At 36.7% G+C, this 25,572-nt stretch overlaps 1 protein-coding gene across 5 annotated transcripts in view; it reads right to left on the bottom strand.

Moving 5' to 3' along the window:
- Positions 1-1,031: 1,031 nt before the first annotated feature.
- RPGR (retinitis pigmentosa GTPase regulator) overlaps positions 1,032-25,572 on the bottom strand; it is a 57,206-nt gene continuing 32,665 nt past the window's right edge. Inside the window, exons 11-17 of one of the 5 annotated variants that reach the window (XM_036270936.1) lie at positions 23,151-23,248; positions 22,752-22,817; positions 19,539-20,492; positions 8,523-8,669; positions 7,070-7,127; positions 5,407-5,498; positions 1,032-1,719 (exon numbers count right to left, since the gene is read on the bottom strand). In XM_036270936.1, coding sequence (XP_036126829.1) covers positions 1,513-1,719; positions 5,407-5,498; positions 7,070-7,127; positions 8,523-8,669; positions 19,539-20,492; positions 22,752-22,817; positions 23,151-23,248 — 1,622 coding nt within the window. In that variant the 3' untranslated portion in view covers positions 1,032-1,512. The remainder of the gene's footprint in view (positions 1,720-5,406; positions 5,499-7,069; positions 7,128-8,522; positions 8,670-19,538; positions 20,493-22,751; positions 22,818-23,150; positions 23,249-25,572) is intronic. The other 4 variants (XM_036270935.1, XM_036270934.1, XM_036270938.1 and 1 more) reach the window with 4 other exon arrangements.

Raw genomic sequence — 25,572 nt, 5'->3', positions numbered from 1 at the left:
GGAAAGCATCTCTACTTCTCTAACTTCTTCCATCTGTTTTCTAGAGCCTCTTTGAAAGCGCTCAACTGATCTGGTCAGGCCTACCCAGGGGTATTTCCGTTTTGCTTAAAGTTAACAGAGTAAGAATTTTAATTATATTTGCAAAACCTTTCACCTCTTCCATATAATGTAACCTAAGCAATAAAGTGATATCTCATCATATTCACTGGTCTCACCCACAATGAAGGGGAAAGGATTATTCAAAGCAAGTATACCAGCAGACAGGAACCTTGGGGGCCATCCTAGAATTCTGACTACCACAACTGGCATGTCTTAGTCCTATTGGTGAGTTTTATTTCCACTTGGCTCCTATAATTTATATTTTGGCAAAGTATTTTTGTACTTTACTATTACTTTAAGTGGCAATAGCAGAACATTTTATTAAATTTACCTTTAATAAAATTAGAATTCCATTAAATGTAATATTTACATAGAAGTCTCCTTTGTTAATATTTCAAAATCACATCTACTCTAAACTAACATCCTCACAACCCTTGTGCATAAAGCAAAATGATGCTGTTTGTTTTTCTTCATTTAACTGGGACAGTGATCACTGTGATTGAAGATGAAAATGTTCGGAAGCTAAAATGGGAAAAATGAAGGTAGTTTGCTCCATTAAATAAGCATCATCTGTGAGCATAGGAAAGCAATGTCTCTATCAGTGTAGACTTAACAGCTTTACCCTTTCTATTCCTGTGACAGAGCACTGTGTGTTAAAGTCAATCTTGGTTACCAATGTCAATGCTAGATACAGTTGAAATAGCAACACTGGCTATGTTTGGTTCTCCTGTGGTGGCAATCTGTGGTCAAACACTCCAGATCACACCACATAATCTGCAACGTCTTCATGCCAAATCACCTCCCTGAAGAAAGGAGTGGGAGGCAAAGAAATTTCAACACAGTTTCTCTATAAAGATGTACTGTTTACACAGTTACACTGAAATTTCCTTTACTTGTAAAAGCATTTTATGGCTTTCAATATTTTGTCAACTGATAACTCCAAGTACCCCCAAACTTTATTCATAGTCACCCATTTAAACATGGAACCGACCATAGTTTATTAAAATATGCTCATTAAAAACAATTTTGACTCAGTTTTTAAAAATTGCAAATACATTAAAAACTGTTACAGTGTCTTGAGGTTGTATATATTGCCTTATGAAATTATAAGATGTAAAACTGTTTAGCAAAAACTGTGAAATATCTTAATTCAACCTTCACATACAAAAATATATTTTTTTTATGGAACACTGAACAGTTAAGGCCACAACACTTAGAGTTTGAGATATACATATTTTGAAATCGCATGTCAAAAATATTAGCATAAATAAATATCAAAACTGGTCAAACTATTCAAAACAAATAAAACATTATTAACTTATATCTTCAAGTTTGTTATCAGAAACATTCCTTAAGAAGTCATGTTTTTCAAGTATAAATTACAATGTGCTCGGTGACCACATAAATATATATTTAAAGTATTACACAGGATTTTGATGTTTTCTCAGTGTTTGGGGGTGACGTATCCTGATTACTTTGCTCAGTGTGGTTCTGTTTGAAATCCTTCTTATTGCTTTTTAAAGCTATTTGATCTCCTACTGATTTTATTTCTGGAAGTGGCTCATTATTATTCGGCATACTTTTCATACTCATCAATGACAGTCTTTTAAAAAGGTAAGTCTAGAAAAAACACAAAAAATTCATTTCAGTAAGTGAAATATTCACTTAATAGTATTTGGGGGGTATAATTTTCAACAAGTCTTAACATTATTTCATCACAATTTATGGGGCACCATATGTACATTATTAGCATCTATAACTCTTTTTTCTTTTACCAATGACAATCATGATTCCTTCTTGAGAAACTAGCTGGAACATGGCAGAGAAAAGGTAGTTGCCAGGAAGGCAAGAATCCACAGGCATACTTTTGATAGAGACATTCTCATCTCAGACTCTTTTATTTATGAGAATGACAATGAATAAGAAATCTATTGACTTCAAAGTGGCACTGGATCTTTAACCTCTGTATCTGCAGCCTCTAGTTTTGTGCCTGGGACATAAGAGATACCCAATTAATATATGCTAAGTAAATACACGAATGAACTACTTCCACAATGAAAAGAAACTACTTTTAATAGCTGAAAGGCTTACTGCTTTTTTTAATTTGTTTACTTGGGTGGAAGGAAATCAAGCTGATAACACAGTTTTCTCAGTGGCTAACCGTGGATCCAAATAATCAACACTGACTATAGTTTAGAAAAGCAATATTTGGTAATGTCTACATATAACAATCACCTACCAAAAGATCTCGCTGCCAATTAAAATCATAGGTCCTAACCTGGCTATCTGAAACATTTAAAATCATCAAAACTAAATTCAGTGGTGAATTCTGTCTTATAGACACCATGAGAGCAATTCTTTCTTTTTCATTCTTTTGTTTATTTGTTTGTTTTAGATTATCCTTAAACTGTATGTTTAATTAAGGAGGGGGGGACGCAAAATCTCAAACACATGCTTATTTTGGTATGTGTTAATGAACCATTTTTCCAAGTTTTAAAAAGTTTGATTTTTTTGGCTTAGATCATGTAAATAGGTTAGAGATACCATAGATAAAAATGTCACGTGAGAATGATTGAAAAAAATCTCATTCAAATATATATTTCCTTTTTAAAATAGGTAGAATAACAACATATTCCTTATGTAGGGAATATACTTATTACTGCTTGATTTTTAAAATATAATTTTCATTACTTTCTGTTTCTTTCATTTAACCAAGGGAACTGTATTTATTGAAATATATTTTTCACCCAGCCGGTGTGGCTCAGTGGTTGAGCATCGACGCATTCACCAAGAGGTGGCCGGTTCGATTCCCGGTCAGGGCACATGCCCATGTTGTGGGCCAAATCCCCAGTCAGGGCATGCTGGAAGCGGCCAATCGATGTCCTCTGTCATCGATGTTTCTATCTCTCTCTCCCTCTCCCTTCCTCTCTCTCTCTAAAGATCAATAAAGGAAAAAAAAATTTTTTAAAGAAATATATTTTTTTACTAGGTATAAATGAGATTTTAAGCAGAATCAAAGTTGAAGACTGAATTCTTCAGCCTGGCCCTTGTTCTGGCCTAACCTTACCTTTGTCCCATCCACAGGCACTGGTACTCGGGTGCCCTCCTAGGCCTGCTCCTACAGGTGCGTGCTATTCTGCCTCTTGCACAGCATTCCTTCCCCTGGCTCAGCACTCTCTCCTGCACTGTGTATCTAAATTACACCATCTACAGACAATGCTGAAGCCTAGAGAACCTAAAAACTTCCTGAAACTTGACCACGCATTCTAGAATTCACATTTTCATTTGGTCAGAGGTGTGTTTTCCAATATTATTATTATTTTATTTTTTTGCTGCTTCACTTCATTTTTCCTCTCCTTAGGTTTTTGTGTCTCCTGATTCTTTCACTTTTCATCTTCCTCCCTCATATTTGATTTTCTTTTCCAGATTCTTTCCCTGAGCTCTTACAACTGGAAAAAGTATTCATAGGAATGCTATAAAGCATAGCACAGTATCTGTTAAATGTTCTGGTCTACTAAAAAGGTTTAGAAAAAGTTCCTAAACCTTGTATAAATGTTCTGATGATACATTGATTATAATTCTAAAGATAATTCCAAAGTGTCTTTTGAGCCAGGTCACAATGATCTTTTGGGTATAATAATCCAAATTTATAAGATAATTTTAATAAAGATAAAAATTGTCATAAATTAATTTTTAGTATAAGATAACAATATGGGGATCAGGGCCAAATGAAATTTCTAAAGTAACTCTAAAAGGAATTTCAGGGGGGCATATACTCCAAAGATGGCAAAAGACAGGCTGTTTACTACTCTAAGCGCAGCTCCTGGTTTTATACCTTCACCCTTTCCCGTTTCTTATTCCCTCACATTTTACAATTCATTGTCAACCAAAAATATTTACTGAGTATCTGCCATGTACCAGAAACTGTGATAAATGCTGAGGATACACTGGTAAACAAGACAGATTATTGTTTCTGTCCCTGTGGAGCTAGAGGCCAGTGGGGAGATAGAGACATAAAGCTAATAGATATACGAATGAATATGTAATCGAAAGTTGTGATAAATATTAAGAAGGATAAGAAAAGTGTTAATGAGAGAATGATAATGGGATATAATAATTTATGTAAGTGCTGCTAGTCACAAAAGGCCTGTATATGGAAATAACATTTAAGTTGAGACCTGAAGGTTAAATAGGAACTAACAAGGCTTTTCATTTTTATTTTCTTCCATGTTTCCTCTTCTACCTTGAAATGTGGTCTCATGACTAAAGAAAATTCTGAAAGTGAAAAGAGCAATTTACTTTCAAGAAGAAACATATTCTTCAGTCTTTCAACAGCTCCAAAACAAGTATTATTCATCTCCTCAGAGACTGAAGTAGCATGTCGTAATGTTTTCTATATACAACCATCTTTACTTTTTCATTCATCCTCTCTATTTCTTGGCTCTGTCTTACTCTCTTCTAAACTCTCGTGATTATTATACTCCTATAATTTAAGCAATAAAGTTCACTTATGAATATTTTATTGTATGATGAATCAGCATGGATGGGATGATTGAAGGAAATACGCTATTACATTTTAGCAGAACCACCTGACTCATAATCTGAAGTCCAATAAACAAAATATGCACATTAAAAATGTGAAACATGCCCTGGCCGGTTTGGCTCAGCGGTTGGAGCGTTGGCCTGCGGTACAGAGAGACCCGGGTTCGGTTCCCGCTAAGGGCACGTACCTCGGTTGCAGTTTGTCCCCGGCCCTGGTTGGTCGTGCGGGTGGCAGCCACTCGATGTGTCCCTTCGCATCGATGTTTCTCTCTCTCTCTCTCCCTCTCTCTCCCTCCCACTCTGTCTGTACAAAAAATGGAAAAATGTCCTCGGGTGAGGATTAAAAAAAAAAAAAAAAAATGTGAAACATGCCCTGGCCGGTTTGGCTCAGCGGTTAGAGCGTTGGCCCGCGGACCAGAGAGATCTGGGTTTGGTTCCCGCTAAGGGCATATACCTTGGTTGCAGTTTGTCCCCGGCCCCGGTTGGGGTCGTATAGGTGGCAACCAGTCGATGTGTCTCTCTTACATTGATGTTTCTCTCTCTCTCTTCCTCCCACTCTCCCTCCCACTCTATCTGAAGATAAATGCAAAAATATCCTCGGGTGAGGATAAAAAAAAAGTGAAATATCACCTGAAGTCCTTCATAATTCTGGGCATAAAAACTCATATTAAGGGAATCAAGCTGTGTGGATCACCATATACAAAGTAGAAGAAGCAATTCAATACTTTGGTCTTAATATGAAAACTGGAAGTTCATTACACTTACCTTCTTTGATACTTTCATGTCTTTACCTGGTGTGGATTCACTATCTCCCAGGATTTCTGAAGAACTGCTCTTTGCAAGCTCACATATGTTTCCTACAGTAGAACATATTTAGAACAAATTTTCCTAACTTATGAGAAAAGGCAAAATCCTGATGCTTTCAGTGAAACACCATCAACCCTGCATTATGAAGTAATAATAAAAGACTGTACCACTGGAATAATGAAAAGGTCTACAATGCATGTTTCCTGAAAAGCTGAGTTAAGCCCCGGCTGGCATGCCTCAGTTGTTACAGTATTGGCCCATGCACTGAAGGGTCGCAGGTTCGATTCCCAACAAGGGCACATACCTGGGTTGCAGGTTTGATCACCAGCCACAATCAAGGCAGGTGTGGGAGGCAAGCAATCAATCTGTCTCTCTCACATTGTTCTCTCTCTCTCAAAAAAAAGGAAAAATGTCCTTTGGTGAGGATTAACAACAACAAAAAACAGTTGAGTTAAGGCAAAAAGCCCTGAATGACCTGACCAATGCTGTGAAAGTTTAGGCCATTACCCAAATATAGCTACAAAGGTAACAGTAACTGTTAGGAAAGACTACTGTAAAATACAAATTTTCTTTTTAAAATTAAGCTAGTTATAATGAGTTCTTTTTACTCAAATGGACGTATTATTTTTGTGTTCCAAATTAATCCACAAGTTATATAGTTAAATAATGATCTTTAAAGTATACTCATGAAGCATATTCATTCTTTTCCTTTATATGTATATCAACTACTTAAATATTACATTTAACTTCTTTTTAACATTTTAGGCTATATGCTAAGAATACTTAGAGATGATATATATTTTAACACTTTTCTTAAAATATTATAAAACTTACTAGTCTTTCCACAGAACTTAGAAGGGAAAAAAGTATTAAGGGAACTATTCCTTCTCTGCTTAAGTTCAGATAAAATATCTACTATTATGACAAGTATTTTTAATGAGAACACAGTAAAAAGTACACTGTGATGTGATGGTGTGGAAATATACATAGGGATCGTACAGCAAAAATACACATGATTTGGGTGTAGAAAATGTAGGTCTCCTATATTCTGTGGCACTTGTTTTCTGACACCAACATCTAGGCCTGGGAAAGAATTCCTTTTAAATGTCTGTGGTTAGATCAAAGCCTCAGGTTCGAGTTCTGGAGGAAATAACTAGATTGCTTGCTGTGGCTCTAGGCAGGCCTGGTCATTGGTAATGGGGTCTAGCAGTGCTTACCAGAGATACAAATAGAAATTTTGGGCAAAAACTCAACTTAATACTACTGATTAAAAAATTTAAAAAGGTAGTAAAAAGGCTATCCTAAACTACTGGACACAGACATATAAACAGCTAGGAGTAATGTGAATATTTTTATGTGAAGAAGCTGTGGTGGTTATCAATGAAAATAAGCTCATTTCACATATTTCAGAGCTTGTTGTGACGGTCATGTGAGGGTTGTCTATGTTAAGTATAAAGTAAAAAGTATAAAATAAATGTGTGCAAACTATAATTACTTAATGAAGGCACATATATGTATATGTACACACACACACACACACACACACACACACACACGCACACATGCATGTATGTTATATATCTAGGCTTTCTAAAAATATACTTTTGAAGTCAAATCATACCTTTTGGATTTTCATTGTATTCAGAAATGGCCGGTTCCTCTTGGTTCGTTTTTCTGTCCTAGAAACAATAGAATATAAAACATATTTGTGCTGTGCTAGAAAATCTAGTCTTGCTTTTTAAGCAGGGTAACATTAACATGTTTATGTTAATAGTAGAGGCAGACAATTACTTCACTTTGCTGGACTCTTGCCTTAGATGCTGAGTGATTGCTAAGGTCACTCCTAGCTTAAAATTGTATGATTCAAGAAATCTACTAAAATAATATTCAGGAATATTAATCAGCATATGATTTAGTAGCATCTTACAATGTCAAATTGGAGTTTAATGAATTCTATGATAAAGAATTTTAGGGACTACCCTAACTGTAACTCATAAATGTTCCTTGTAAAGAGAATCCTTAACTCCCCCTGGAAAAAAAAAAGAAATTAATAGAACATTTTTTTCTCTCTGACATGAAGTCTTGGAAGAAAAAGGAATCAAGAAAGAAAATGCTATCTATAACACAATACTATCTTGTATATTAAAAATACATGCACACAAAACAACAAACAATACACGTTTTACAAGTACGCATTCAAATAAAAGGACAAGCATGTTTCAGTGGTTGTCTATGTTAAGGTGAAGAGTAGTGGGGCTAAAAGGGGATCAATTTCAATAGAGAGAGAGACGACTTACCCAGACCAATGATAATAGGGTTTCATTAATGAGAAGGTATGACTAACTCAGTGTTTTGTACAAGAGGTCCAAACAATGAAAACAAAAATAAATCAATACAGTGTCATTTAGTTTGGGTTTCTAAATTCCATACCTATGAAATTACTCCAGGTTATTTGAAATGAATGATTGCAAACCTACCGTCTCCTAGCAGGGTCACTATTAGGCAAAACTGCTAAATGTAAGAGGTATTTTTGACATCCCTGGCTTCACCTTTAGGATGGCTTTTTCTTCCTCAGTGATACCTCTTCCTCTTACTCCCATAAATAATTCCTTCTAGACTGCATCTCTGCAGAACTGATCACAACCTCAAATAGTGCTGTGAACAACTTTAGTTTGTCCCTATAAAGGTAAATGTACATGTATGCAGGCACACACACATCCCATTTGGGCCACCAGTATAGTGTTCCTAACTTCGTATTTTCATTATTTCTAAGACCCAGTGATGAACTTCATTGTTAATTTCTCAGCAATATAATGTACTATACTGGCCCATATCAGATGATTTCCACTTATGCAGGAAACACAATGTTACGAAGAAGTATGGAAAGAGAGCTAGAAACAAAGTGTGCCTCATTGATGATTTTGTACGAACAGTTATTCATAGAAATATTTTTTGCTCCCAAAGGAAGTTGGAATCTGCCCTCTGCAGAGACCAAGGAACCCATATGCTTTCTCTTAGGCAGGATCTCAGGATTTAAACACATATCATCATACTTTTTCAATGGTTGTCAATACCTTTCCAACGGAGTCGTCGCTAGTTTTACTGTGGTCATCTGCAGGGACATTTTCATCGTCTCCCACAGCTTTCTTCTCATCTTCCAGATGTTCCTTAATTTCCTCTTCTTTGTCTTCTGGCTCTTCGTTTTCTGAAACTATGTAATTCTATGGCAAAATTGATAATTATGGAAGAGTTAGATTTTCTTTTTTTGAAAATAGAGATTTATATTACTGTCATAAATAACAAACCACCCATCTCAAAGAACACATGGGTAAGAATTCAAATATTGAAGTCAAAGAAATAAATGCTGCATAACCCATGCTTCATATCAAGTTACTATATTACCAAGGATTTTGTGCCTGTTGCTCTATTTCATTTTTAAAAACTAGATTTCCCCAAAGTCTATCAGTACCTATAAAAAGGTTAAAATGAAACAAAATTAAATATGCTATCAGGGCTGTCTTAAAAGAATGCTTTTAAACTTTAAAGAAGTTAAAAGGCTTTCTATCCACTGTCACATTATAGCATAATCATATCTATATATTATGTTCATTTTCCAAAACAAGAATTTAAAATAATTTCAGAAGTACAATTCACTTACTCAAAAGAGGTAAGTATAATTACTTACATTCCAGGAAAAAGATACAGGGACATAAGCAGTTTAAATGATTTGTTCTTAGTTATTTACAGCAAAGGGAAAACCAAACTGAGGAGAACTTTATCTGATTCCTGTCCAGCTAATCCAAATTATAAAATAGCCTATCTATGAATTTGATAGACTGAGAATAAATCATGGGATGCTTATTATGTACAGGTGGAAAACATTACTTTTATGTTTATTTCTACATTGAGATTTTTTTAGCAGTTTCATATTTGGGTTGGAATACTGCTTATTTTTTGTCATTAAGAGATTAGGTTCCTTATTGGATTTTCTTCCTATGTTTTTCATTTATGTACTTCACTAAAGGTAAAATGACCCGTAAAATAGGTGAAGCAGTAAATAATCAGTGCCATTCACTCCTTCAAAGAATGTTTTTACAAAGTTCACTTTGGCCCTATTTGTCTCAGACCACATACATCTTTTATATCCTTTTTCAACACTGTAACTACCTTCTTGTGGCCAACTTCCTAGTGGCTGTTTGGCTAAGGATAAGCCTGACTGATGCCCAACAGAATCTTTAGTGGGTGGTTTGAAAACAATGCCTGTAATAATTAACTCATCTTTCTTCTGGCAAAAATAAAAATGTGAGAGTTCAGGCTAGGGAGAGAATATGTTTATATTTGACACCTTAGTAACAGATCTAAGTGGTATCTGAAGGCCAGCAGCACTAAAGTTGTAGCCTAGAAGTGTTCCCACTAAGGACAAGCAATGCAGAAGTAAAGCCTTGAGATTTAAAAAAGAGTTTCAGAAGTTACTCTGGAAAGGCTTGACTAAGGTTAATCAAAGGTCATGAGGCAGTGCATGTAGGAGGGGAACACAGGAGATGGGAACAGGGTACCAGGGTAGACATGTTTAGGTTGGGTAGGGTTAACTACAAGGTAGCTACTATTTACCAAGTACTTCTAAGGCTTTCTTTTTTTCTGCATGATTTCCCTTCTGAATGACTTATATATTAGGCCTAATCAGGTGCACATTATGGGTAGTTAAAATGATCAGAGACAACTTGACTTTGGAAGGAAATGGGAAGCAAGGTTATTAGATTTAAGACTTCTGCTGACAAATAGATGTATTCATAAATGTACATAAATGAAAACCAACTAGAAATAAGTGCTTCTGACACAGAGAAATTCAGACTCAGCCCTACTATCTCCCAGAGGGAGAGTTAGTGAGCCATATTCTGGCAAAGTCCACATTGTTTGCAAATTTTGGCTAATCTAGCACCTGGGTCAATTCCAATTGTGCTAGTTAACTAAAGCATTAATGTAACCACAGGGTATCATGTTATTATAAAACAAAACAAGGAATTTTACATTATTTTAGAAATAAGCAAAACACTCATTTCTTTAATAATGAAGTATAATTTTATTCATTAACTTTATGAAAATCTATAACAACGAAGAACTGTTAGAACTACATCATTTTCTAAATTTGAGAGAGCTCTTAGAAAATGAAATTTTTACTAGAAATCACAAAATCGATTGTAGCACTTTGCACTTACTAAGCACATTTAAAATTAATCTAAACACATCTGGACAATTACTTTAAATCACATACAACACTTACCTTCAAACTGAAACAATTTAGTAGAGATTGGCACACTACTGTGATTTTATAAAAGAAAGGATAAAGTTTAAATACATTCTTATCACCAGAACCATGTAAGAAGTAGAGGTAGTCTTGAGTGGTCAGTGGAAATGCATCATGTGTTAAGACCACATATTTGTGGAATATAATGAACAAAATAAGTGGATGAACAAAACAGACCCAGAGACATAGAAGCAGGGTTCAGACTGACAAACCTCGGGGGGGCGGGGGGGGCAGTAAACCAAAGAACTTATATGCATATATGCATAACCATTGGACATAGACAACAAAGGCACCTAATTGATGTACTTTACAGTCTATCTGTAAAATGGGAAAATGACATTAGCAATAAAAAAGATTATCGACAGAGGAAAAAATACGAGCAAACAGTATTTGTATGTAAATATAAACAATTTTGAAAGATCCCTCCATAAAAAGATAGGATCCCTAGTGTTGACATTTTTGTGTCACCATGTCCCAGCCCTTATCACTAGAAAACAGTTCATTAAAAGTTCACTCATTGTTCTACCCTCATGTACACATCACTTCATTCTCTGCCAGGAGTTCAGAAGCCAGAGCAAGTGAAGGAAGAGGGCAGCATGCCTGTCAGGAGCAGCCCAGGACAGCAGGGAAATGGAGGAAAGGCCTCACCTGGGTTGCAGGTCAGTGTTGCCACAGAGCATGATTCTCCCAGACCCTCCCTCAGGTTTTCCAACAGAAGTCCACAAAACATTTTTAAATGTAAAATCTCCTGATATCTCAATGTTGGCAACAGAACCACATGTTCAAAAAAATCACAATGTGTACCAAACAAAATAAATCTGCAGGCCAGACTGTACACATGGGCTGCCAGTTGTTACTTCCCAATTATTGGCTTCCAATGAAACTACTTTATAATTTCTAAACTTGTCCGTCTTTCTATGTACCAATCCCTTACTTCATTACTAATCCATATTTTCACCACCAAATACATTACAGTTTGACTCTCATTAGCAGGCCTGCAAAACTGAATATAATGTTCAGGGTATAGAACATCTTGCTGGTACATAGTTTTATTCTCTTTTTTACTTTTACTCTTTATTACTTCCTTCCTCTTTTTCCTTGGAAAACTTAATTTCTTCTTCACCCTAAACAAATATATGATGCCCAATTATACTTTAATTGTGAATTATTTTTTAACTATTTTGATAAAAACATTAGGACACAGAGAAATCTATGGTCCCCATAACAACACTAAGATCTAAATTTTAGACTAATCATGTGAGTGCAACCAGCCTTTCATCATGTTTCAAATGTTGATGGGTAGTATTTGACCCATGTATGGTGTGTGATGATAGAATCCCACTCTACCTCATATTTAAGGGTTATCATTACTGTAATCCATTTTATTGCCACAGATCTCTTTCCATAAGCCAATTTTTTGGGGAGTTGCTATGTTATATCTAAACAAAAGTAAGGTTCTCAGGAAAAAACTCATGCACATCATTCAGTGACTTGGAGATTTGGGAGGGTATGCTGAGTACCCCCAACATGTTTCATGTGTTAACTAATTATCAAAAGACACTCCTCTTCCTTTACTAAAATAAAATAAGACTCAAAAAGGTTTTATTAAAAAGTTTGTCCAAGGCCCAGCCGGTGTGGCTCAGTGATTGAGCGTCAACCCATGCACCAGGTCACCGGTTTGATTCCCAGTCAGGGCACATGCCTAGGTTGTGGGCCCAAACCCCAGTGGGCGGCATGCAGGAGGTGGCCAATGTTCTCTCTCATTGATGTTTCTATCTCTCTCTCCCTCTCCCTCTTTTTCTAAAAGCAATAAAGAGAAAAAATTTTTTAATGTGTCCAAGTGTCCACAGAGCTAATCAGTGAAGGGCTGAGATTTGAACTCAGGCTTACTGAACTCCAAAGCCCATGCTCTTTCCCAATTTTGCACAAATAAATTTAAGACCATAATGCCTCAGAGTCTACCCCTCTCACACACATATACACACACTGATATTTAAAGCACTTCAGACCCTTATGTTGATAGCTCACTGCAATAACATCCTACTCTTACATACCACTGTCTACAGTACTAGCAACTAAACAGGATTTTATTTTCCCAGAGCACCAAAGTGTCTGGAATATACATCTCCATTCCTAAATTGAGAAATATGCCAGTAGCACTCTGTCTGATATTTATTTTTTAAAGTCTAATTCTGATTCTATTTCTCTGCAGACTTCCTGGAGCTCACTTTGCTGGCAATGTGGGCTCTGCCTGACTCCACTGGGGCTCTCGCAGGCCCTCTCTGTAGCCCTTCACCTCTCCTTCCTTGGTCTGGGCAGCACCTCTCTTTCCTAGAGTGTTCCCACCCCACCTCCGTCTCAGATTTCCCCTTCTCACCTTCCCCTTACCTAATGACATTTCCCTGAGTTTTTTCTTCAATTCTCTCTTCCCACTTTGAATGCTGCCTTTCATTCAACTCCACTGTTTTAATTACACATGTGTGCTGGTGATTCTCAGCAATCTCTCCTGAGCTCCAGACCCAGATGTGCATCTGACTGCTGAGCATCTCCTGGATCAACAAACCCCAAGCAGTCTCCCAAACCTGTCCCTATGTCCTTGGTGAACAGCACTCTTTTCACCCAGTTCTCCAGGCCAGAAACAAGAAAAGTTTGGGCTTTCCCCACCCTCCAACCTACATCTCTTTACCAAGCCCTCCAATTCTCTCTGTATATTTTCTCTCAATAATCTATGTCCCAAACACTTCATCCCCACTGTCCTAGTCAAGCTGCTCTTCAGTCTCTGCCTGGTTTACTGTAACTGCCTCCGAACTGGCATCCCTGTCTCGGGTCCTGTTCCCTTCCAATCCACCCTGCAAACTGCTGCAGAGTGATGTTACAAAAGCCCAAGTGTGATCATTTTATTTTTGTTGTTTAACATCTATTACAAATACATAAGGCCCTTTGCCTCTCTATCCAGAACCAAAGGAAACTCTAAGCTGCACTGACACTGAAACACTCTCATGGCTTCCCATCAACTTGGAAAACCCTGTTCTCACTACTCCCCTTTTCCTGACGAGGTTTTACTTTTCATGACTCAGTTCACATTTCACCACTGCTCTTTGGAAGCCCTTTCCTAGCCTTTCTCTATGGCAGCTGAAGTGCCACTCCTGAAGCACTCTATTGTACTTGCACATTGTTTGGCCAGCCTGTAGAAATAACCAAGAATTCCTTGAAATCAGGAGCCTCTGCATAACCAAGGCATAAAACCATTTTCTTCTTATTAATTAAGGGATTTAATGCAAAAAAAGCCATAGATCTGTTTTAAGATCATATTTTTTTAACTTTTTTTTTTTTATCCTCACCCGAGGATATTTTTCCATTTTTTGTACAGATAGAGTGGGAGGGAGAGAGAGCAAGGGAGAGAGAGAGAGAAACATCGACGTGAAGGGACACATCGAGTGGCTGCCACCCGCACGACCAACCAGGGCCGGGGACAAACTGCAACCGAAGTACATGCCCTTAGCGGGAACCGAACCCGGGTCTCTCCGGACCGCAGGCCGACGCTCTAACCGCTGAGCCAAACTGGCCAGGGCTTAAGATCATATTTTTATCTTTGGGCAGTTCTAGCTAAGAACATGGGAGTAAAGGTAAACAAAAGGACACTGTTAAACAACCGTTAAAGCAGAGTCCAGAAACTCCTTTTACCTAGCGGTCTTTCAAGAAATCTATACTTACCTATCATCCCTGACAGGGAAGAGAGCCACAGGAGGTTGACTGTAAGCAGCCCTCACTTCTTGAGACCCACCCGATTTGGGGAAGCTATTGTTCTATTTTTGGTGCTTGGTATATAAATATTTGTTGAATGAATAATATGTAACAGATATTAAGTTATATGTCAGGTACTGGGCATATAATATCATATTTAATTTTCACAATGGAAACAATGAAGGAATTACAGCACCTTCCCCCATGGTAACATTTTCTTTTTAATATATGTGTACAGCAAGTTTATCTCTATGTAAAATAATAACAAACATTTCCATTGCACTCACCTCAAGTGCTGAAGTTCAGCAGCAGTAGATCCTTCTGTTTTATTCCTGTACAGCTTACCTTAAAGTATTGTTCTGCCACAGTTGCATTTTAAACGGCAACTCAATGGATTCTATACACACTACTCACACTTACCTCAGAAATGACCACTGATAAACTACAGTAAAAGCCTGATTGACCAGCAGATGGGGACCATGAAGAAGGAACCAGTTATTCCAATCTCTTTAACCAAGTATTAATTCAGGTCTGAAAATGACCAGGCCAGTATTTTTGAGGAGAACACTATGCTGCACAAATTACTGCTTCTAAAACTGCATAGAAAGTTTTTGGCCAGAGAAATGCAAAGAAATGGGTAAGAAGTGACAATTAAGAAATGGTTATCTAGCCCAGCTGCTATGGCTCAGTGGTTGATCATCGACTCATGCACCAAGAGGTCACTAGTTCGATTCCCAGTTAGGTCACATGCCCAGGTTGTGGGCCCGATCCCCAGTGGGGGCATGCAGGAGGTGGCCAATCGATGTTCTCGCTCATTGATGTTTCTATCTCTCTCTTCCTCTCCCTCTCCCTTCTTCTCTCTCTCTAACATCACTAAAGAAAAAAAATGTTTTTAAAAAATGGATTAAAAAATAATAAATAAATAAAATAAAAAGTGGTTATCTAGACCAGTTCAAATACTGAGGTGAACATAGTTTAAAAATACCACTTCATTATTGCTGGCTAATTATCTCTTCAGTGGAAGACGAATGCCTATACCTTTAACTTTAATAACTTAAGTTTAAGAGAGTCTCACTGCCCTGGCCAGGTGACTTGGTTGGTTGGAGCATCGTCCCATACACCAAAAGGTTTTGGGTTCAATTCCCAGTCAGGGCACATACCTAGGCGCATAAGTGAGGCAACTGATCAATATTTCTCTCACATTGATATTCTCTCTCTCTCTCTTTCTCTCTCTTCCTTCCTCTCTAAAATCAATAAACATATCCTAGAGTGAAGATTAAATAAAAGAGTTTCTCACATCCCTGGGGAGGGGTTTTCCTTCATGAATTCCACTTCTGTCATCCATTATATTTAATCATCTTAAGTCTAATTTTTAAATAACCAATTCTAGCTTTTCACTAGAATTAACAACACAGCACATACGCCTTTATCAAAGTATCAATCATATTCTCTAACAATTAGTGAATATGGTAGAATTTGGAAGAACCCTGCAAATGCCAAATCAGCACATTTGGCTAGTTAGGGGGAGCTACCAGAGATCCTTGCAGCTAAAAACAAAATTTAGAGTTGTTCCTAACAATTTCTTTACTTCATATTCATCTTTCTCCTCATATTCTTTCTTACTCAAGGAGAATCAAATGTGCAAAGGACTCAACTACACAAAATTCACAGGAAGTTTACCACCAAAACCCTCCTTGATAAAAGTATGTATAAGAAATCCACAAAATAAGTTGATGAACAAAATAGACCCAGAGGCATAGTAGTAGGGTACAGACTGACAAACCTCAGAAGAGGGGGACAGGATGGGGGAGATAAACCAAAGAACTTATATGCAAGTATGCGTAACCAATGGACATAGACAACAATGCTGGGGAAAGGGGCAGGATCGGGAGGAGGGTGTCAATGGGGGAAAAAGGAGAAACATCTGTAACAAAAATAAATTAGTAATAAAAATATATATATATATAAAATAAATCCTCATGTCCAAGATATAGGAGGGACTGGGGAAAGTAATCAGTTGAAAAGGGAGCTATGAATAAAGGACAATCAAACTAGCTGCATTATATACACTGAAAATGTTAATGGAAGCCTGGCCGGTGTGGCTCACTGGGTGATCATCAACCCATGTACCAAGAGGTGGCCAGTTTGGATTCCCAGTCAGGGCACATGCCCAGGTTGTGGGCCTGATCCCCAGTGGGGGGCATGCAGGAGGCAGCCAATTAATGTTCTCTCTCATTGATGTTTCTATCTCTCTCTCACTCTCCCTTCCTCTCTCTCTAAAATCAATAAAATACATACATACATAAATAAAATGTTAAGGGAAGATTTAAATTATACTAGTGGAAATTTAGCCTCTTTAAAATCCAATATCTAAGATTAGTTTCTCTTTTCACAAAAAATTAGTGACTGTATACATTTAAATTTTATTTTACTTTAAACATTTGACAAGCACAAAACAGAATTACAAAATAGTCAATGAAGAATACATTGAGGTTACATGAAAATATATACTGAGAATGAAGTTCCTCATAGTACAGTTAAAGTGTAGAAATTATAGGAGTTTAGAAATACAGAATTACAGAAGACAAGATACATTAAGCCTGTCATAACTGTTTAAAAGAAAAGAACAATAGCTTATAGAAACCTCGATTAATTTTAAAGCCCAGTTCTTCCTTTAAAATTTCTTATGTAAATAATGAATATGATAGAGTAAATCAGCCTAAGAATGAAAGAATTTAAGAGTTAGAAGTATAGTTATAATATCATCTAATCCACTCCATTTTAAAGATGAGAAAACAGAGGCCTAATGAGAAGCTTTGCCCAGACAATAAATACTTAAAGTTTCACATACTTCCAAATTATAGGTTTAAGTTAATCTCCATTTCATTATATATACTGCCATTTGCTTAGACAGTAACTGAAAGACTACATTATTAAGATCTGAGCTCTGAATCCAACTGTCACTTGGTAGATTGTTGCAAAAAGGACACATAAATAGGTAGAAAAGACAGCAGTATTCTTTAAAATGTGAATTCCTCATGTTAGTTTTCGAATACAATCCATTCTTTAAAAATTATTCTATGTGGTAGGTAAACTGTAATCAGACTGAAGATAACTGTGCTAACATATTTATAAGAAATCAGATTTCTTTACAGCCCTTAAGGATCTGTGCCATTCTTGTATACACAAAATGTTCTTATAGTATACTCCTATCTCCTAAATCTATCTTTAATGAAGAATATATAATGTTAATTATCTGCTTTGACCTTTTGATATTTTCTAGTTATAGAGTAAAAATTTAGGGAGGGGGGGAATACACCAAGATATTAGTTTAAGAGAAGCCAAAATGTACTAGTGCCTTGTGTTGTCTTTATCAGTTGTTATTGTACCACACATAAGGTAAACATGGCATAAAATTAATTTAATGAAATATATTGAGTGCCTATTATGTATAAAGCGATTAAATTGTTTGGCTGGACATAATCAGATCAAATTTAGTTTGTTACTTCAGTTCCAAATAATGTGGTAATACATTATTCCAGAATTTTTTGGCACCTGGTGACTTCAGAAAAATTTTAGAACCATTTTCTAAAACTTGTTTTGACTGCACTGGCATTCTGAACCTCCGGATTTCATGTTCTTTCCCCCTTCCCTCTATGTTAGTAATAAACTTTTTTTGATATGTTTTATCTTTGTCATATTTCACACATCTTCTGATTTTGCTCATTTTTCTGGACTCTTTTCCTTCACCCTGTCTTCCCAGACTTTCACCCTCTTCATCACCTGTCTCCTGGTAATTCCCCTTCTCTTCCTCAATGTCCCCCTCTTCCTCCTCTTCTCTCCTCTCCTTTTCTTCTTCCCTCTTCTCTACTTCTCCCTCCTTCCCTTCCCTTTCCTGGCCTTCCTCCTTCCCTTCTTCACCCTCTCCTTCCTCCCTTTCCCCTTCCTCCCTTACCTCCTCTCCTTCCTCCCCTTCCTCTTCTTCTTCCCCTTCCCCCTCCTCCTCCTCCTCTTCTTCCTCTTCCCCCTCTCCTACCTCCTCTTCCCCATCCCCTTCCCCCTCTTCTTCTACCCATTCCCCTTCCTCTTCCCTCTCTCCTTCTTCCCATTTTCCCTCTCCTTCTTCCCCATCCCCGTCCTCACCTTCTTCCTCTCCTTCCCCATCCCCTTCCTCACCTTCTTCCTCTCCTTCTTCCCCATCCCCTTCCTCACCTTCTTCCTCTCCTTCCTCACCTTCTTCCTCTCCTTCCCCATTTCCTTCCTCTCCTTCCCCATCTCCTTCCTCACCTTCTTCCTCTCCTTCCCCATCTCCTTCCTCTCCTTCCCCATCTCCTTCCTCACCTTCTTCCTCTCCTTCCCCATCTCCTTCCTTTCCTTCCCCCTCCTCTTCCCCTTCTCCTTCTTTTCCTCTCCACTCTCCTTCCTCTCCTTCCCTCTCTACTTCATCTTCTACCTCCTCTTCATCCCCCTCTCCTTCCTCCCCTTCTTCAGCTTCTTCCTCTTCCCCTTCCTCTTCTCTTTGCTCCTCCCCTTCCCCTTTTTCCATTCTTTTGTTTCTTTCCTCCTGGTTACCTTGTTCCCTCTCTTTTCGCTCCTGTTTCTTCTCTTCTAAATCTTTCTCTCCCTTAGTCAGGCTCTCTATTTCTCTTCCTTCTTTGTCATTCTCCCCCTCTTCCTCGCCTTCCTCCTCTTCTTCTTTCCCTTCTTCCTCCTCTTCTTTCTCTTCTCTGTCTTCCTCCCATTGTTCCATTTGTCCCTCTTCCTCATCCTCTTCCTCCTCTCCTTCCCCTTTCTCCAACCCTTTGTTTCTTTCCTCCTGATGACCTTGTGCCCTCTCTTTTTGCTCTTGTTTATTCTCTTTTAAATCATTCTCTCCCTTAGCCTGGCTCTCCATTTCTTCTCCTCCTGTGTCATTCTCCTCCTCTCCCTCCTCACTTTGCCTCTGTTCCACTTGTGAATTACCCTTCTTCCAGATTCCCTCACATCCACTTTCAGGCACATCCCTTGCCTCTCCCCCTGACTTTCCATTGCCTTCACTCACCTCTTCTCTGTCTGTAAGGTCATCTGACAGGATCTCTGCTTTCTCCTCCTCCTTTCCTCCATGCATCTCCACATTTTCCTCTACCTCTTGCTCCTCTATTCCACTTCTTTCTAAATCCTCTGCTCCTTCCTCTTCCTCTGGAATCTCTGGCAAGTGGTCAGACTTAAAATCATATTTTCCCATGAATTCGGGTATTTTGAGTTCAGTTTCTTCCTCATGTTCTTGTTCAATACATTTCCTGCTATACCATAAGTTTTGGTAAGTTTCCATTTCATCATCATCTTTTTCTCCACTACTACATTCTACTGACTCAGGCAGCTCAAAGCCATCAGTTGTACTGTGCTGACTTCCACTTTCACCTTCCAAGTAACTGTATGGCTCCTCTACAGATTCTCTTTCATTGTCAAAGATCCCATCTTGCTTGTTCCTTTTCCTTTCCTTAACAAAATCATTTTCTTCAAAATACTCATCAATATTCATGACTCTATTTGGTAATTCATCAAAGAATCTGTTAACATCTTTTATATCCTCTTCACTTTTTCTTATATCCTTCAGACCTGCCATTTCTGCCAGCTTAGTTTCCTTCTCAGAGACTATTTCTTCTGCTTCTGAATCTTCCTGACTGCATTTTCCATCATTTTTATTTCCTATTTCCTTATCATCAAGTGGATAAATACTATGTTTATTTTCAAATCTAAAGGTCTCTTTTTGTAAGCCCATCTCATTGGTGTCAGCCTGAGGCCCAGGTTGGCCTGAGTTGTTATCTACATCCTCATCTGAGCATGCTTCCACATTCCCAGCTGTTGGTACCATGTATGTTCCTTTAGCCAAAATTTGTTTATATACTTTCCCTTCTTTCATTTTTTGGGACATCTCTTCACTTTCACATTCATTGCTATCATCATTTTCAGTATGAGTTGTATGCTGCTTCAGATTCTCAATTGTTTCTTGTTTCTGTAAATTTTTTGAAGCAATCGTCATACTACTATTAGTTGACAAAGGTAACTTACTTACTATACAAACTGCCAAAATTTTTAATTGTCAGTTTCACTAAGAGAACAAAAACGTCCAGTTTTGCCAAACATTTTGCCCAGATTTTGTTTTCTTTGGGGATGATTTATGCTGCTCTCTATGTCTATGGTACATCTAATTTTGATTTGGTAACACATGTCTGTATTTAACTTTCAAATTCTTACTACTTGCCTTAATTTTGCCATTACACACAGTACCATCAATATTTATTCTCTGACCCTTTTCTAAATCTGAATCAATTCTTAAATATGATTCATTTTCAGACTGATTTTGCAAAATACTGTTTAAAATATATACTTCTCTTGCATTCAGTACAGTTTAATTTTTTCTACTTTTCTTATTGTTTTAATTATCAAATTTTGATTGGTCTTTCAATTTCATAAAATTTGCAAAATTAAAGAAAGTAAATAAAAATGTAAAATTTCTATAAGTTGAAAAAATAAATATTTCTGGAAGAAAATAACTAAAATAAAAACTGAAAATAAAATCTTTATCAATATACTAAATAATAATGAATATATTTCTTTTCAAAACAAAATCTTGAGTTTTCAAGATTTTGACCCTCTTATCTATTATATTATTTAATTATAATAATTTGCATACATAAACAACCACTACAAGGAAAATACTTAAGACAAAACTATAAAATTAAACATTGAAATCTGAATGATACATTAAGAAGTGGAAAAAATAAGTCAAAAATAAAATTGCTGACCTAAATTTTGCAAGCTAATAGGTTGAAATATTTGATAAATGTGGGTCTCTGGGTAGTAAAACCTCACTAAATCAAGTTTTATAAATTGCGATGAGTGTTAGACCCAAGAAAAGGTCTTTTTTTTTTTTTTTGCTAAAGAAATTGTTTAAAAAGCACAAGTTAAAAATTAATATATAGAACTATTATAATAAATCACTTTTTAGTTACCAAAGTAAGCCTGGTAGGGCTTCTACTTAAAAGGAGTATGTGAAGTATAAAATATATTATCAGTTCAAAAGAAAATGCCTTCATTTTCTATTTGTTCTAGGTCCTATTCTTTAAAAAGTCATGATTCTTTCATGAGCCCTAAGAGAGACAGAGGCCCAGGTGCCAGAAATGATTCCTAAATGTACATGCCTTTATTTCCCCAGCACAATAAAGCAGCACAGAAGAGGCAGAGCCCAGAGTCTAAGACAAGAGGAAAGAAAGACACAGAAAAGCTGTCTGTTGGGAAGTCAATAATCTGTCAACATTCACCGAGCTTCCACAACTGTCTTAGAACAGCTCTCCCATATTTTCAAAAAAGGCTATTATTCACCATGACTCTCAGTAAAATAAAGATACAACTAATGAGGATTCGCACTACATTTTTATAATTTAGCAGATTCTCTTGCATTTCAGTGACCTTAAGGATTTTTAGCTTAACAATGTGTAAAAGGCACTAGAAATATAAATTAAATGTTTTTATAGCCTTTTTCCTTCAATTTACATTTCTCCAATTTATTCTTCTAATCCCCAAACTCCTCATACTTTCACCCCACTGGTCTGTAAAACTAGAAAAAAGCAAAGGATTTTAGGGGAGGCCTTTATCTCTCCAGGGTTGTGAAAACCAGACTATTCCTTCCTCTTGCTTCTCATTTGTTATTCATTAAAGGTCTGTTTTTTATCAATCATGCAGTTTCTGACTCATTTCCAAATGTTTAATCTTGTTTTTATGCTACCAATTCCTTGATAAATTAAAGCCCATTCCAAACATTGGAAAAGCAATTATTAAATATTTTCACTAAAACCACAAAATTTTAGAGCTGGAAAAGATGTTAATCTAATTCTGTATGGTCAGCACAGTTACCCATCCAAAGTAATACTCAAGTAAAGTCCGAGAGCCACTCTGATAAACAGCAGGCTCTTCCAGTGCTTAAGAACTACAATAATCTTTTGCCTTGACAAGAAAGTATGACTATTCTGACTTGTTAAGTGACTCCAAAGAACAAATTTCAGCATTGGAATTCTGGCAATCATGTTGCATTGCAGAAGGTACACAGCAACAGAACAAGCCTAAATTGAGGTGATCTACATTATATTTGTGTCTTTCCAATTCTAAAGTAAGTAAATGCTTACCTTTCTTGTGTTCTTTCCAGAAACCTTTCAAATAAAAAAAGTTAAACTGTTCTTACCCACCATAATAAAAATAACTCTCTATATTATACCTTTTGTTTTTGAATTGGCGATAATTTTAAAGACTTTTCATTGGAATTTAGGCTCATCATATGTGTCTGAAATAAATAAAAAAGTAAATGTTCTAAAAGCAATGAAGACTATATATATGATTATATATTTATACATTCTAAAAATATATAAATAATGCAAAACAGCTTAGATAATAATATAATCAACTCACAATTGCATACTTATAATGTGAGGATTGAAATTAATTTTATTGCATATAACCTATACCTCAATAAACCTGATTTAAAAATAACAAAATGAAACCAAAACAAAAAGCATTCTATTCATATAACAGTATAGGAAGTACACATATACATACAAATATGTGATGAACTAAAATTCAAACTTATATCTAAATACCTAAATAAGAAAACCATTACCATATTTAAGACATTAGTAGTTTCTCCAAGACTTTTTGAATCCGCTGATGAAGAACTATCTGTATCCTTCACTTTGGTCATTTTATCTTGAAAATAATCTGAAAAATTAAAAGGGAAAAGAGAAAAACAGATTTCAAAGGAAAAGTAAAAGACAGCTGAACAATAAATAGAAATTATTCTGTAATATAAAGTGCAGATATAATTTTATTGAAGGTCATTTAACCACATAATAAGGGAATTAAACAGAATTCATTCACAGTGATAACAGGTTTTAAAATTTCTCTTTGAAAATTTGAAGATTTTGACACTGATGAGATAACAATTGCTTCCTTCATATGAACAGGAGAACACTATTCCTTGGGGATAAATACTACCCAGGTATCAAGCACTGTGGGAGCCAGTCTGAAAAAAAAAGGACCCAATGACCCACATCCTCCTGGTATAGATACCCCAGTATAGTTCCTTTCCACATTTTACCAGATTAGTCTATATGGCCAGTAAAATAAAGTGGACATAATTGTGATGTTATTGTGGTTTGTGTCTTGGTCCCACATATGCTCTCTCTTTCTTGGATCACTTGCTCTGGGGGAAGCCAAGTTGTGAATATCCCTAGGGAAAAGCCCATATAACTGAGGAAGTGAAGCCCCCTGGCAATGGCCACAAGAGTGAACATAGAAAATGATCCTCCAGCCCCAGTCCAGTCTTCAAATGACTGCAGCCCCATGTGACAGCCTGTTTGCAACTGCATGAAATGTCCTGAGCCATAACTACTCAGCTAGGCTGCTCCTGGATTCCTAATCCTCAGAAACTGTGTGAGATAAAAAATGTATGTTATTTTAACACTATAAGTTTTAGGGTCATTTATTATGTAACAACAGATAACTAGTATAAGCACCTAGAAACTTGCACAGGAAATTGTAAGGTTATTATATCATAAAGATAATGAAAATTATTAGCTCTATTTACCTTACATTTTTCTCAATTATTATATTCCTATTTAGCACTTGTATATTTATTTGTGAGGAGCTCCTTAATGAAGTTGTCACTAAAAATGCCAGTACACACTGATCTTTCTCTTATAAATTCATTCAATTCAAATGAGCAAGTAATCAGTTTGTGTTTGTTCCATGTGCCATACTATGCAAAAGATATCAACTTAACTATTAATTCTTTTTTTAGGATGCTATACATTTTTTTTTCTATTACAATTTACATTCAATATCATTTTGTATTAGTTTCAGGTGTACAGCACAGTGGTTAGACAATCATAAACTTTACAAAGTGCCTTCCCAATATTTCATGTACCCACCTGGCCCTGTACTTAGTGAACCTATAGTCTAGAAGGGAATATAAAATATATGACATAGGGGAATGAGAAATCACATCTGAATGCTGGGAATCAGGAAATGTTTCACTAAGGAGGTATAGGGAAGGATGAATAAAATTCTGAGAGGCAGAGATGAAGGTGGACAAGAAAATGAAGCCCAGTGCTAACAGAAGCAGAGTTGCTTGTACTGAAGGGTTACCACATGCTGGGAACAGATGCTTTTATACATGTTGGGTTAATCTCATGACAAGAGAAGTGAGTATTATATCTCCACTGCACAAATGAATAAATTAAAGTTCAGTGACCTGCTCGGCCTGTATGGTTCACGGTTGAACATCGACCCATGCACCAGGAGGTCTCTGGTTCAATTCCTGGTCAGGGCACACATGCCCAGGTTGTGGGTCCAATCCCCAGTGGGAGGCATACAGGAGGCAGCCAGCCGATGTTCTTTCTCATCTATGTTTCTATCTCTCTCTTCCTCTCACTTCCTCTCTCTCTAAAATCAGTAAAGAAAAAAAGTTTTTTTTAATAAATAAAGTTCAGTGACCCTTTTGGTGCTAAGTGTCAATCTCATGTCTGTCTTAATTCTACAGCCTTTCCACTGAGTTTGACTGTGAAGAGCTCAGTTTGATAAAAATTAGGGGTTGGCAAACTTCTTCTGTAAAAGGCCATAAAGTAAACGTTTTAGGCTGTGTGGCCATACAGTCTCTGTCCTAACTAATCAGACTCTACTACTGTAGTGTAAAACCAGCCATAAACAACACATTAAAGGAATGGGCATGACTGAGTTCCAAAAACTACAAAAACGGGGGGCTGGCCAGATTTGTTCCATGGGCTATAGTTTGTAGACTTGTGATCTCACTTAATGCTATAAGAAAAAGACAATTGAGAGATAAAATGAGAAAAGCAGGTGGGAGTCATATGGAAAAATTTACACTTATTAAAAAAAATATATTAGGGATCCTCTCAAGACACTGGAACAGACAGGAACTAAACTGTACCTGAGGAAGATTAATGTATAAAGTGCTAAGAAGACGGATTGGAGGGCAGAGAGTGGAGGCTTGATAAACAGACAGTAGATCATTTAAGCTCAAG

Source organism: Molossus molossus, unplaced genomic scaffold (genome assembly GCF_014108415.1).
Source record: "Molossus molossus isolate mMolMol1 unplaced genomic scaffold, mMolMol1.p scaffold_m16_p_2, whole genome shotgun sequence".
Taxonomy (NCBI): Eukaryota; Metazoa; Chordata; class Mammalia; order Chiroptera; family Molossidae; genus Molossus; species Molossus molossus.
The sequence above is the reverse complement of the archived record's forward strand: the minus strand, read 5'-3'. Positions and strand labels throughout refer to the sequence as shown.